The sequence below is a fragment of the Notamacropus eugenii genome, chromosome 2 (assembly GCF_028372415.1).
Source record: "Notamacropus eugenii isolate mMacEug1 chromosome 2, mMacEug1.pri_v2, whole genome shotgun sequence".
NCBI classification, from domain to species: Eukaryota; Metazoa; Chordata; class Mammalia; order Diprotodontia; family Macropodidae; genus Notamacropus; species Notamacropus eugenii.
The window spans coordinates 472,680,794-472,695,388 of NC_092873.1; the positions used below are offsets into that span (position 1 = coordinate 472,680,794).

The 14,595-nt window shown below is 38.8% G+C and overlaps 1 protein-coding gene across 3 annotated transcripts in view; it reads right to left on the bottom strand.

The window, feature by feature from the left end:
- KLHL20 (kelch like family member 20) overlaps nt 1-14,595 on the bottom strand; it is an 84,826-nt gene that overhangs the window by 30,530 nt on the left and 39,701 nt on the right. For all 3 annotated transcript variants that reach the window (XM_072648581.1, XM_072648582.1, XM_072648580.1), the window contains 2 exons: nt 11,797-11,955; nt 10,791-10,885 (listed from right to left, as the gene is read on the bottom strand). In XM_072648581.1, coding sequence (XP_072504682.1) covers nt 10,791-10,885; nt 11,797-11,955 — 254 coding nt within the window. The remainder of the gene's footprint in view (nt 1-10,790; nt 10,886-11,796; nt 11,956-14,595) is intronic.

Below are 14,595 nucleotides of genomic sequence, written 5' to 3' on the forward strand. Positions count from 1 at the left end.
ATGTTCTAATACTTCTGCTCACTTCACTTTGCATCAGTTCATATATATCTTCCCAGGTTTTTCTGAGAACACCCTTCTCATGATTTCTTATAGCACAATAGTATTCCATCACAATTTGTTCAGTTCTTCCCCAATTGATGGACATCCCCTCAATTTCTAATTCTTAGTCACCACAAAAAGAACTGCTATAAACATTTTTGTGTACAAAGGTACTTTTCCTTTAATCTCTTTAGGTACAGATCTAGTAGTGGCATTGCTGGGTTAAAGGGAATGCACAGTGCTATAGCTCTTTGGGCATAGTTCCAAATTGCTCTCCAGAATGGCTGGAACCGTTCAACTCGACCAACAATGCATTAGTGTCCCAATTTTTCCACATCTCTTCCAACACATCATTTTCCTTTTTTTATTATATTAACGCTAATAGGTATGAGGTGGTAGAACTTTATGTTTTTCAACAAAAATTTGCTTTCTCTTTCTCCCCCAGCCCCCACAAATAGAAAACAAAAGAATAAACCCTTGTTGCAAACACGTATAGTCAAGGAAAACAATTATATGTATACACACATAATACATATATGTGCATAAATATATATACCTACATATGCATGCATATGCATAAGTGTATGTATCTGTATGTATATAAATATAAACAAATATATACAAAACACATGCCTTAAACATCTCTATTAGGAGGTAGGCAGCATGTTTCATTATTGGCCCTCTCAAATGCTAGCTGGTCATTACAATGATTAGAGTTCAAAAGTCTACTGAAATTGTTTGTCTTTGTGATATTGTTGTCATCATATAAATTGTTATGATTCTTCCCACTTCACTCTACATCAGTTCATATAAATCTTCTCAGGTTTCTCTGAAGCCATCACCTTCATAATTTCTTACTACAAAATAGTATTCCATAACATTTATACAGCATAACTTGTTCAGCCTTTCCCCAGCTGATGGAGAGAGACCCCCTTAGTTTTCCAGTTTCTGATACCTCAAAAAGAATTATAAATGTCTCAGAGGTTGTTCTGTTTAGAACAAATTCCTTCCAAATTCTCCTTCTCTCCTATTTCCTTATTGAGTAAAGTGTATTTCTTTTCATGGTTTTCTTATATGGCTTTCATTTCTCTTCTCAATTTTTCCTCCACCTCTCTTACTTGATTTTCAAAATCCTTTTTGAGCTCCTCCATGGCCTGAGACCACTGAATATTAATTTGGAGGTTTTGGATGCAAAAGCCTTGACTTTTATGTCTTCCTCTGATGGTATGCATTGTTCTTCCTCATCTGAAAGGATGGAAGAAAATATCTGTTCATCAAGAAAGTAACCTCTATAGTTTTATTTTTTTCCACTTTTTTGGGGCATTTTCCCAGCCAGTTACTTGACTTTTCAGTCCTTTGTCAAGTGGAAGGTATACTTTAGGGACCTGTAAGTTCTCAGTTTCCCCAAGGTGGCACAATCAAGGGAGAGGAGTTTGCTCCTCTCCTCGTCTGCACTCTGGTCTGGGAACAACCACAAGCACTTTTTTCTGCCCAGGATCTGCGAGCAGGATTCTCTCTGCAGAGTCTCCACCAGCTCCACCATGACCTATAAAGCTGTCTTTGGCATTTGTGGGGTGAGAAATCTGGGAACAGTAGCTGCTGCCCATGATTCCATGCATGAAGCCTGCTCCAGTCCTGTCCCTGACACGCCATGCGGGGCTGTGCTGTGCTCGGTGCAATAGATCTTTTCTATTGGCCTTCCAGGTTGTCTTGGGCTGGAAATCTCTTTCACTCTTGTTTTTGTGGCTTCTGCTGCTCTAGAATTTGTTTAGAGTCATTTTTTTACAGGTATGTTATGGACTGTGGGGGGAGAGCTTCTACAGGTCCATCTTTCTACTCCACCATCTTGGCTCTGCCCCCAAAATGTATTTCCTTATGTTCATGAATGTGTGCATTTGTGTGTATATTCTTCAAAGTTCAGATGAGAATGTGGTTGAAGTGTCAGGCCCTCCCCCTTTCTTCTTGTTTATATAGACTTCTACTTGTGCATCTTGATTTATGTGAAGCAATTTTCCCTTCCTTTCCTTTATCCTAGTGTATTCCTTTCCCCCTCTCTTTTCATGATTCTTTTAAGATCATCAAGACATAACAGAACCACTCTTAGGCCCTCTAAGTAGATCCCCTTCATCACTACTAATTACAGTAGGTTTCAGAAGGTATATATGCATTATCTCCTGAGAGTTTATCCTTTTTTAAGTGATTTATTACTGTTCACTTCATTCCTCTTTTTAAACTTCAAAACTTCTCCATAGTTTTGGTTTCATCAGGAATACTTGGAATTCTTCTATTTTAATAAAGATTCTTCTCCCCCCCACTGCCCCACTCCCCATCCCGAGTAGCATTATTCAGTAGCTTTATTATTCAGTTTTACTGGGCAAATTATTCTTGCCTGTAAGCCTATATCCTTCACCTTCTGGAATATCATATTCCAAGCTCTCTGCTACGTCATAGCTGTAGGTGCTAAATAAATAATGTGTAATCCTTATTGTAACCCTTCAGTACTTGAATTCTTTCTTTTTGGCTGCTTGTAGTATTTTTTTTTTGTGACCTGGAAGTTCTGGATTTGTCTGTGATGTTTTTGGGTGTTTTCATCTTGAACTTTTTCTTTCAGATGGTAACTATAAATTCAATATCTATTTTCCTCTTTGCTTTTAAGAAATCTGGGCAGTTTTCTTTTAAGATTTCTTGAAATATAACGTCTCAGTTCTTTTTTTTGTCAAGGTGTTCAAGTACTGCACTCTTAAATTTTTTTCCCCTTGATCTGTTTTTCGGATTGTTTTTGCTATACTTTATGCTCTCTTCTAATTTTTTAGCCTTTTGAGTTTTAATATTTCTTGTTGCTTCATGAACTCATTGGCTTATATTTGTTTTTTTAAAATCTCTTGTGCCAAGCTGTAATTTTCTTTTCAATTATTGCTTCTATGTTTCTCATTCCTTTTTTATTTTTTTCTTTAGTGCTCTCTTCTCCTTTACAAAAATTATATTCAACTTAAGAAAAATTCTTTGTTTCATCTTCTAAGAATTCTAGTTGAATTTGTACCCCAGCAATGTTTTGGGGGGGTGCTTTGCTTGTTTTAGAGTCATTCTCTTCTTTTGGATTTCTGTCTTGAGTATCTCTATCAGCATAATAGCTCTTTATGGTGGGGTTCTTTTTTTGTCCACTCATTCATCTAACCTACTTTCTGACTTTGGGCTTGATTTCTGGGTTGGGACTTTTGTACTTCTGGATGGAAAGTCTGAGTTGCTCCTGCTGCCGCTTTCTTGGGGGTACCAAATGCTTTGTAATTCCAGAAACTCAGGTACAATTCTGGCTGGGAACCCACAAGCTTTCATTGCTCTCAAAATGGATTGATCCAGGGTATAATCTGTGACCTCACTGATCAGAGCTCCACAAGTTCTTGACTTGAATTTGGGTCTGAGCTATAGTACCATGCAACTAGACTCAAGTCACTATCAACTTGACGTGGTTATTCCTCTCTAGGCTTCAGATGCAAGCTAGAACTGAGACCTTGATTGCTCCTGGAATCTTAAGCCATCCATTGCTGCTTGCTTTTAAACTTGCTCCTGTCTTGGAGCACAAGATAGAGCTCAAAACTGTTCCTTATCCTGGCATGATACTCCTGGGTGCAGGTCTTCTCTATACATCCTGGAGCTGTGACCTAGAAAGGGAGGTGTGTGTGTGTGTGTGTGTGTGTGTGTGTGTGTGTGTGTGTGTGTTCATCCTTTGTTGCCCAAGAAGACCATGCCATCAGAGAAATAATGACATGACTTGCACTTGACTTTGTTTTGAGTGAGGGATGGCTGTGCAGGTCACCAGCCTCACTTCTCTTCCAGAGCCATCTGAATCCAGTGACCAGATATTCATCAGGATGACTGGAGATGACCCAGAATGAGACAACTGGGGTTAAGTGACTTGCCCAAGGTCACACAGCTATTGAGTGTCAATTGTCTTAGGTGAGATTTGAACTCAGGTCCTCCTGACTCCTGTACTGGTGCTCTATCCACTGCACCACCTAGCTGCCCCAGAATGGGGGTTAATAAGTGACAGAGCCACCAGTTAGCACCTTTCCCCACACCCTGTGTGAAATCATGGTGCCCTAGGAGGGATCTGGGACCTTTTCCTGCCCTAGTTCACACCTCCTTGTATTGGAGTGCTCCATACCCATGGCGTATTTTTGGCCAGATGCTTTTATCTCCAATGTCTCACTATGATGAAGTGGGTTGGAAAAATGATCAATTGATTTTTTTCTTGCATTTCTCCATCAGGACTTGGTCTGGTACATTTTCTGGATCTGTCTGAAGTAGTTTTGGGGGAAGCCTGGCTATATTTCTTCCTGTTACTCTGCCATCTTGCTTCTGCCTTGTGAAGAACTAAGTACCATGTTGAGGAGCTTGTTATTTAATCCAAAATCAATCACAAACATTTGTTAAGCACCTTTTATGTGCTAGTCAATGTGAATATAAATACAAAGATATAAGCCCTACATTTAAGGAGCTGATATTTTATTGGAGAAAATGACATATACAAAAATAAATATATATAGAATATATCAATCAACCAGCAAGTATGTGTGAGCTATGCTAAGGGCTAGGTTAATGAGTACAAAGGAAGAATCCCTACTTGCAAGAAACTTACACTCTGAATATTCTAACAAAGAATAAACACAAGGTAGAAAAATGTAAGATCAGGGAGGGAATCAGTCATTGGATGATCACCAAAGAGAGTGCTGCAGTAGTCCATGAGAAGAAATGGTTAAGTCAATGAAGATTCCTTACCACAGGTATGACTTAATCAATCAGACTTGTTTTAGGAATATAAATTTGGCACTGGGGTGAAGGACAAATTGAAGGAAAAAGAAATTTGAAGCAGGGAGATCAAGTAGGAAATTCTTATTGCAATAGTCCAGGTCAGAGATGATGAGGGTATGAACTAGGTATTAGTTATACACAGGGAAAAAAGGGGAAGAATGTGAGAGATGTTGCAGTGGCAAGATCAATAAGGCTAGGCAACTGAGCCATATGAAGGGATAAGAGACAGAAGTGTTAAGGATGAATCTAAGGTTGGGAACCTTGATGACTAGAATAATGATTGTTCTCTTAACAGAAACTGTGAAATGTTGAAGGGGGATTAAGTGGGGGAAATGAATTCTGTTTTGGACACTATGCATTGGTGGGATAGGCAGTTGGTGATGTGGGATTGAACTTTAGGAAAGTGATGATGGCTGATATATAGAGGAGTCATCTGTGTAGAAAGGATGATAGAACCCATGAGAGTTAATAAGACATCAAGAAAATGTAGAGAGAAAAGGTCCTAAGACAGAGAAGTCTTGTGGGGAACATAGGTTTACTGAGTGGAAATGGATGATGATCAAGGAAAGAATGCTACAATGATTAATCATGACTTAAGAAGCCCTATGATGAAGTAAGTTTTCCCCTTCGTGGCAAAGAGATGAACTAGTGGTGGAGAGTGGGACGTATATTTTCTGACAGTCAGAGAAGTAATTTGTTTTGTACCAAGTTGTTACAAAGAGGGGTTTCTATACAGGGGAGGAGAATTGGTGGGTAGTAAGAGTGTTGCCAAGAAGAAAGAATGCCTCAACAAAACATTAAAAATCACAAAAGAAAGGAGAAAGGAGTTCAGAAAGTGTCACAAATAGGGATGTTTTATTACTACTTACTGTGTTAAGTTTAAAATTTGCTTTAAAAACTAAATAATAGAAACATGTTCCTTTATAATCTTTTCTATTTTTCTTTTGTGTTGAAATGTTCTTTTCTGCCATGTTTATAATAAAAAAGAAAGTTTTAAAAATGAGAGAAGACAAAGGAAGAGTCAAATACTAGAATCATGATAGTAAAATATATCCAAAGGAAAGGGGCTACAATGTCAAACACCATAAAGAGAGATGAAGTAAAAATAAGCATGAAGAAAAAGCTTTCATATGTAATACTTAAGAGATAACTGGTAATCTTAGGCAGCAGAATTTCAGCTGAGTGATAAGGTTTGAAATGATACAAATGACCAAGAAATAATGAATGAAGATAGCTTTTTTTCTTTTCTTTTTCAACAGCAGAAAACAAAACCAGGAACTGGGAAGTGATTTTGTGAACTGGGCTTTGGTTCTCTGGTTTTCTTTTCTTTTTTTTTTTTTAATTTAACTTTTAACATTCATTTTCACAAAACTTTGGGTTCCAAATTTTCTCCCCATTTGTCCCCCCTCCACCCCAAAACACCGAGCATTCTAGTTGCCCCTATCACCAATCTGCCCTCTCTTCCATCATCCCTCTCTGCCCCCGTCTCCATCTTCTCTTTTGTCCTGTAGGGCCAAACAACTTTCTATACCCCTTTACCTGTATTTCCTGTTTCCTAGTAGCAAGAACAGTACTCGACAGTTGTTCCTAAAACTCTGAGTTCCAACTTCTCCTCGTCCCTCCCTCCCCACCCCTTCCCTTTGGAAAGCAAGCAATTCAATATAGGCCATATCTGTGTAGTTTTGCAAATGACTTCCACAACAGTCGTGTTGTATAAGACTAACTATATTTCCCTCCATCCCATCCTGTCCCCTATTACCTCCACTCTCTCTTTTGTCCCTGTCCCTCCCCATGAGTGTTGAGCTCAAATTGCTCCCTCCTCCCCATGTCCTCCCTTCCATCATCCCCCCCACCCTGCTTATCCCCTTATCCCCCACTTTCCTGTATTGTAAGATAGGTTTTCATACCAAAATGAGTGTGCATTTTATTCCTTCCTTTAGTCGAATGTGATGAGAGTAAACTTCATGTTTTTCTCTCAGCTCCTCTCTTTTTCCCTCCACTAAAAATTCCCTTGCTTGCCTCCTTTATGAGACATAATTTGCCCCATTCCATTTCTCCCTTTCTCCTCCCAATATATTTCTCTCTCACTGCTTGATTTCACTCTTTTAAGATATGATCCCATCCTCTTCAATTCACTCTGTCTCTATGTGTGTGTGCATGTACGTATGCATGTGTGTTTGTGTAATCCCACCCAGTACCCAGATACTGAAAAGTTTCAAGAATTACAAATACTGTCTTTCCATGTAGGAATGTAAACAGTTCAACTTTAGTAAGTCCCATATGACTTCTCTTTGCTGTTTACCTTTTCATGCTTCTCTTCATTCTTGTGTTTGAAAGTCAAATTTTCTTTTCAGCTCTGGTCTTTTCATCAAGAATGCTTGAAAGTCCTCGATTTCATTAAAAGACCAATTTTTCCCCTGAAGTATTATACTCAGTATTGCTGGGTAGGTGATTCTTGGTTTTAGTCCTAGTTCCTTTGACTTCTGGAATATCCTATTCCATGCCCTTTGATCCCTTAATGTAGAAGGTGCTAGATCTTGTGTTATCCTGATTGTATTTCCACAGTACTTGAATTGTTTCTTTCTAGCTGCTTGTAATATCTTCTCCTTGACCTGGGAACTCTGGAATTTGGCCACAATGTTCCTAGGAGTTTCTCTTTTTGGATCTCTTTCAGGAGGTGATCTGTGGATTCCCTGAATACTTATTTTGCCCTCTGGTTCTAAAATCTCAGGGCAGTTTTCCTTGATAATTTCATGAAAGATGGTGTCTAGGCTCTTTTTTTGATCATGGCTTTCAGGTAGGCCCATAATTTTTAAATTGTCTCTCCTGGATCTATTTTCCAGGTCAGTTGTTTTTCCAATGAGATATTTCACATTATCTTCCATTTTTTCATTCTTTTGTGATTTCTTGGTTTCTCATAAAGTCATTGACCTCCATCTGTTCCATTCTAATTTTGAAAGAACTATTTTCTTCAGTGAGCTTTTGAATCTCCTTTTCCATTTGGCTAATTCTGCTTTTTAAAGCATTCTTCTCCTCATTGGCTTTTTGAACCTCTTTTGCCAGTTGAGTTAGCCTATTTTTCAGGGTGTTATTTTCTTCAGCACCTTTTTGGGTCTCCTTTAGCAGGGTACGGACCTGCTTTTCATGCTTTTCTTGCATCTGTCTCATTTCTCTTTCCAGTTTTTCCTCCACCTCTCTAACTTGATTTTCAAAATCCTTTTTGAGCTTTTCCATGGCCTGAGCCCATTGTGTGGGCTGGCATACAGAAGCCTTGACTTCTGTGTCTTTCCCTGATGGTAAGCATTGTTCTTCCTCATCAGAAAGGAAGGGAGGAAATACCTGTTCACCAAGAAAGTAACCTTCTATAGTCTTATTTTTTTTCCCTTTTCTGGGCATTTTCCCAGCCAGTGACTTGACTTCTGAGTATTCTCTTCACACCCACTTTGCCTCCAGATCTGCCCAGCCAGCACTTGGGGTCTCAGAATCAAATGCTGCTTCCCAGCCTCTGGGCTTTGGGCGGGGGCAGGGCTGCTATTCAGTGTGAGATTAAGTTCAGGTGCTCAGGTGGAGGCAGGGCCGCCTCACGGGGCTCAGTTCCCTCAGGGGGTTTATGCAGAGACCTTCAACAATGGATCCTGGCTCCTGCCTGCTTGGTGAGCCCCTGTCTGCTGCCGCCTCAGCTGCTGCCTCCCGAGGGGGCCTGAGTTATGGGGGCACCCCACTTCCCTCTTGGCAAGCTGAGAAGACCCTCTCACCAACCTTTGGGGCCCGTGGGTGGAGGGACCTGCGCAGCCACTGGAGATTCTGTCCCTGGAGCCTACTCGGATCTGCTCCTCGCGGTGCTGCACGGCCAAGGCAGGGCTGGGCTCGGCTCCGGGTCCAGGGTGCGATGGACCTTTTGCGAGAGGTTTTCAGGCTCTCTGGAACAGAAATCTCCTCTGCTCTGTTGTTGTGTGGCTTTTGCTGCTCCAGAATTTGTTGGGAGTTCTTCTTTACAGGTATTTTATGGGCCGTGGGTTAGGAGCTAGCATACGTGTGTCTTTCTACTCCGCCACCTTGGCTCCGCCCCCGATAGCTTTTTTTCGAGTCAGAATTTCAACCTAGGTTCTCAGACTTCAAATCCGGCTCTTTTTATCACACTAAAATGCCTTGATTTGGGAGGTCACTGTACTCAAGGGGATATTAATTTATACATTTAAGTTTTCAGAGGTTGAAGGCAAGGGATAGGGTTGAGTGGAAGATTGTGAACAAATTCAGAACTCTTTGAGAAAGGAAGGAGAATGACCTCAAGACAAGATATGGATGATACAGATGGACTGAATCTCAAAGATGTTGATGAGTACTTCAAAAGGTGGCAAATCAATGATCTGCAATGGCAATGAGCATGCCTACTCTACTAGTAAGTTAGGAGTTACGAGAAAAGGAGCAAGCAGTATAGGTCAGGGATTCAGTTTCCCATTATCAACAGAAAATGGAAAATGTGTCAGGAATAAAAAATAAAGATGAAGGGGAATTGTTAACTTCTCTTAGGAAGAAGAATTTTAGAAGGCATGATAAAACAGGATAAGAATTGTGGAAAAAGAGAGCTGAGATGGATAAGGATGAGAGTACAAGGATACATGTCAGGTGGAAAGGATTTTTGTGTTATGACTGAATCAGTGACAGAATCACAGGCATAAGAGCAACAGAAACAGGAAGTTTGCTTGCCAGAAGACGTGAAAAGATTAATTTGATTGTAGCCCCTACCCTCCAGGATCCTATGATCACAGAATAGCCAGTGTGGGGAAGGTAGGTCCATCTTTCATTGCTGGTCATTCCAAATACCCAGGAGCTGGGGATACAGGTAGCAGGTGGATATGGTAGAGAGTTCTATCTAAGAGTCAATGAATAACTGGTATTGGCTTCTCCAGGTTGGACTGATGTGCTCTCAGTGCCAGCACTATACTCTCATTCTGTGATTATGGAAAATGAGACACAGAAAATATCCTGTATGTAGAAAAAGCACTCCTCCTCCTCCTCCTCCCAGTCTCTGATTTCTTTACTATGTCTTTTAGTACATATGGCTGCCTGAAGCTCAGGATCTCTGATGGAACTTCATCTCTTTTAGGGCAACTTTAGCTCCATAACCATATTCTAAGAAGGCAAGAGAAAAGGAATACTAGATGACATTCTAGCTGTGGAACAAGTAATCAATTTCCTATCCTTGAGTCCTTACAAGCACAGACTCTCTAATAACTTTGGCACCTTAATGCTCTGGATCTTTAAAAGAGTTAAGTCTCTTTCAGAGCAGGCTCTATAGTGTTTTTGAAGCCATGAAGTTTGAGACCTCTAATGGATAAGACTCTCCTTTGGAATAGAATCTCTACTATCTAAGGTTCCTTGAGGTTCAGGATTTCTTACGGTTCTAAAACTGTTGGCAAAAGATGATTATGAGTGGATGACTGAAAGCTGGACTCAATTTAAGTACAGTACCAACTACATAGCTTCACAAATGTTTGTTGAATGCATGAAATGTTTGAATGAGCAAAAATTGCTCACCACTACAAAGGCTAGTAGCATTACTTCTTAATTCATTCTAAGAAATTTATATTTATCAGATTTTAGCAGAGAATTGTCTTTTCAAACCCCAAATTGCCTTAAAATCTTTGATTTGTTCAATAAGCATTTACTATTAAAACTGCAGAAATGTACCTTTAGATTTCATTGCCACTTCTCTATCAGAAAACATAATCAAAACTAACAGAATTGAATAATGTAAGCTCAGTCCTTCCCTTTTGAGCTTTCTCCTCTTGATTCTACCCTACAAGAAAAACCTAGAAAACAATGGGGTTTTAGCACTAAAAAATATAATATTCAGGAAGAAGTAGAAACTAAATACAAGGAAGATGAGAAAATATAAATGCTTACTCCCTCAGTTTCCTCCTGGCAATGGATATCCTTACCTGCATTCTTCATCACTTTTGATGAGGGGGTCAGAGCCTACTGTACCCACCAAGAATTTGGGGCTAAGCAAAGGCAGACGAACATGTTGCAGCACCTACAAGTTAATAGACACTATTAAAGGTACCAGTCTACAATCTGTAGGATATCCAATTGAATGCATGCCTCAGGGATAATTATGTTTTCCAATTTTGCTTTCAATTATATTGTGATCTAAAGGGAAAGGGTGAAATAGAAAAAGAAAAGAAAAGGAAATGATAGCCCTAAAGATTTATGGAATACATGGACAAGAATCAAAGGCTGAGAAAACATGAAGGGGCTATGATCTGCATCACAGGAGGGACCGGCCATATTGCTGAAATCACAAATTAGAAATACATTTAAAAAACGATTTTCAAACAACCAATAATACAGTGATGCAAATATAGTACAATAACTGAGTCTAGTTCTTTACTTCAAGTAACTTATGTCACTTAAGAAAAGGCTAATCTGAGTTTTTAGCAAGCACATACAATTCTTTTGAGCTTATGCAAATGAACTTAAAACAAAATTAGCCTCCCTAAAAATCTAGTTAATACTAGTTAATTAATTAATACTAATTAATCCAGATTAATAATGGTAGTTTCCTCAAATACTTTCCACCCTGCAGCTACTCAGATTCTATATCATCCCTTTATTTCTTCTTCCTCCTTTCTCAGCCCCCACTACTATCAGGATTTTCAAGTTGCTGGGAAGAAATTATGATATTTATACTTACGATTTCAGACCTTATGGATCATAACTTACATTATATTCTAAATCTATAGTTGTACAACAAAGTGGAAATTTTCAGGCAAGCAACAGGGTAAGATACTTAAGAGAAGCATAAATCATTCTAAACATTCTTTGGCCAAGTGGTCATTATATAGTATTAGAAAGAAAAATTTAAGATTTCTTTCATGTTTCTGGCTTAAAATCAAACTACTTCCTCTAGTGTAGAGGAGATCCTTACACGCATCCCATTGTTACCTGTGGAAGTAGGGGCCGTCTTTCTTGAATACTGTATTTAACCCAGGCCATCACGGCATTGAACACCTGTTCTTCACTTCGAACATTTAGTTCATCACTGGATATAATATCAATGAGTTGGTTGGCTGGAAGCAGCATAAACTCCTCACTTTCCATCACCTGTTTCAAAAGTAGGCAAAGATAAAATAAGAATGTTTGCAGTCACAGGCAACTGTGATGAGGTCAACATTCCAGTGCAAAAATTATTAACTTGTTCCAGTTTGAATCAACATCAGACAGTGGGACTTAAGAAAGGATGAAATTAGAATTAAAGAATCTTAGCTAGCAATGTCTTAAACAAAGAAGGGCTAGATGATTTCAATGATAAATGGAATTCTGGGTGAGAAAACTCCCTCTAAAAATGTAGGTTGGTATCGTCTTTGGAATTTATAATCTTAGAGGCTAGCACAGAAACTGAGAAGTTAAGTGATTTGCTTAGGATCACTAAGCCAGTATGTGTGAGACTTGAAAACCCACAAATTCCTAACTCCAGGCAGATTACCTCATAGCAGATACATGTTTGAGGAGTTAATTTGTACCCCTGACCTCACACCTGAACTCCCTCTAAAATATCCCTCCTAAAAAGCTCATCATGTCCCTCTATTTGAATGCCTCCAAATAATAGAAAATTTTCTATTTATTAAGAATGATAGCTAACATTTTAATGGTGCTTTAAAATTAGCAAAGTGCTAATATATATATATAGCATATTATCTCATTTGAAGTAGCCTAATCTATTTTTGAACAATTAGGAAGTTCTACTGAATTCTACTATGTCCAAATCATCTAAAATTCCTCGAATTTTGATACTTTGGTTGTAATGTTGCCCTCTAGAACTACATAGAACAAGCCTAATCCTTCTTCCATTGACAATCCTTTTGAGTATTTGAAGGTTGTTATTATGTCCATTCTGTCTTTCCTCCTCTGGGCAAAAAATGCTCAGTTTCTTCAAATGTTCATTATAGCATGGCTTTAAAGTCTCCTCTGCAGACTTAATTTGCAATGCACATGAAGAGAGAGTGAACAGAAAGGTCAATGCAGCAGAAAGGTCAAGAAGACTAAGGACTAAGAAAAGACTATTCCATTTGTCAATTAAGAGATCACTGTCAACTTTGGGGAGAGCATTTTCAGCTGAATGATGATACTGGAAGCTAGGCTACAAAGGGTTTAGAAAAGGGTAAGAGAAAAGTACAGGCATCAGTTGTAGAGAACTTTTTCTAGGAATTTGGCTGAGAAAGGAGGAAAGAATTAGCATGATACCTCGAAGAGATGGTAGGACTTAGTGAGACTTTTTTTTTTAAGGATGAGGAAAACCCAGGAATGCATGAAAGCCTTGGAGAAGTAATCAGTAGATAGGGAGAAGTTGAACATTATTTAAAAAAAATGAAATTTAGTTAGATTGAGAACAAAAGGAAAATTAAAGATGGGAGGAGGTTGTTGTTAATGTAGATGACAGGATATTTAGTTCCTAGCAAAATTCCAGAGAATATTAAGAAAAATACTATGAAAAAGATTTCTTTGTAAAATTTTTTGTAATTCTTTGTAAAAGGGAAATAGCGATCATGAAGAGCCAGTACATTGTTGTAAAGAACCAGTCATGCCAGACTAACTTACTCTCCTTTTCAGACAAGATTACTGATATATAACAAATCTTGATCTGAACAAAGCATCTGAGAAGTCTCTCTTCTCAGTTCTGTGAAAAAGATGGAAAGATCTGACTGTTACAGTTAGGATGAAAGTCAGATTTGAATGAGCTGACCAAAAGAGTAGTCACCACTGGCTAATGTCAACTCTAAAAGAAGTCACTAGTGGATTACATCAAGGCACTCCTTGGTCCTATTTAGTTGAAAACTTTTATTAATAATTGAATAAATGCATAGATAGCATGCTTATTAAATTTATAGATAATACCAAACTAGAGAAGAGTAGGTAACACATCAGATGACAGACAGGATTGACAAGAAAGGACGCATGGTATAGTGGAGAGAGTTGGCTTAGGAATCAGAAGAGAAAACCCAGGATCAAGTCTCTTCTGTACTATCATTCCTTAAGGCTGTTTACAATTTTCTGAAAGAACCAGAAGTTACATAGAAGCAAGTGTGTATGCAAGCTGAGTAATTCTTTTTGGTCAAAATTTAGGTGCGCTAGTCAAGCCATTTTTCTTTCATGCAATTTCAAAAGTGTTCTGAAGAACAAGAGTACCACTGGAATGAAGGTACACTCTCCCTGGTATTATGTGAATGTATTATTTTGAGGAGCTAATACCCAATTAAATGTATACTTTTTCATATATTTTTTTTAAGAAAAGACTGTCTTACTTGATAGTCACTTTCTAGAGCAGCTATGGTTGGCTGTGTTTGAGTTCATTTCTGTCTTAGCCTGTTGTGCTCATTTAAAGCTAATGTGGCATACGATTAGTGGTCAACAGAGGGAACTTCTGGGTCGTGTGAACAAGATGATGGACTCAACATTGTGTCTGATCTCCCAAACTTCTCAAACTTCCCTCAAAAAGAAATTATGTGCCAAAGATAAAGAAAATCCAGCTGTTTTCATGGTTGAGGACACCAAGAATCCAAATGAAGGTTTTAAACTGCAAACCCCAGGAACTGACCCTGAACTCATTCAGTAACCCCTCCCCCACCTCTCACCTTATCAGTAATGGAGCTGCAAAGCAGACTCAAAGACTAATGTAGGCTTACATCAAAGCCTTCCCTTATACCCTGCTTCCCTCTCTCTCTTTTCAGTGCTGTAGAGACCCTG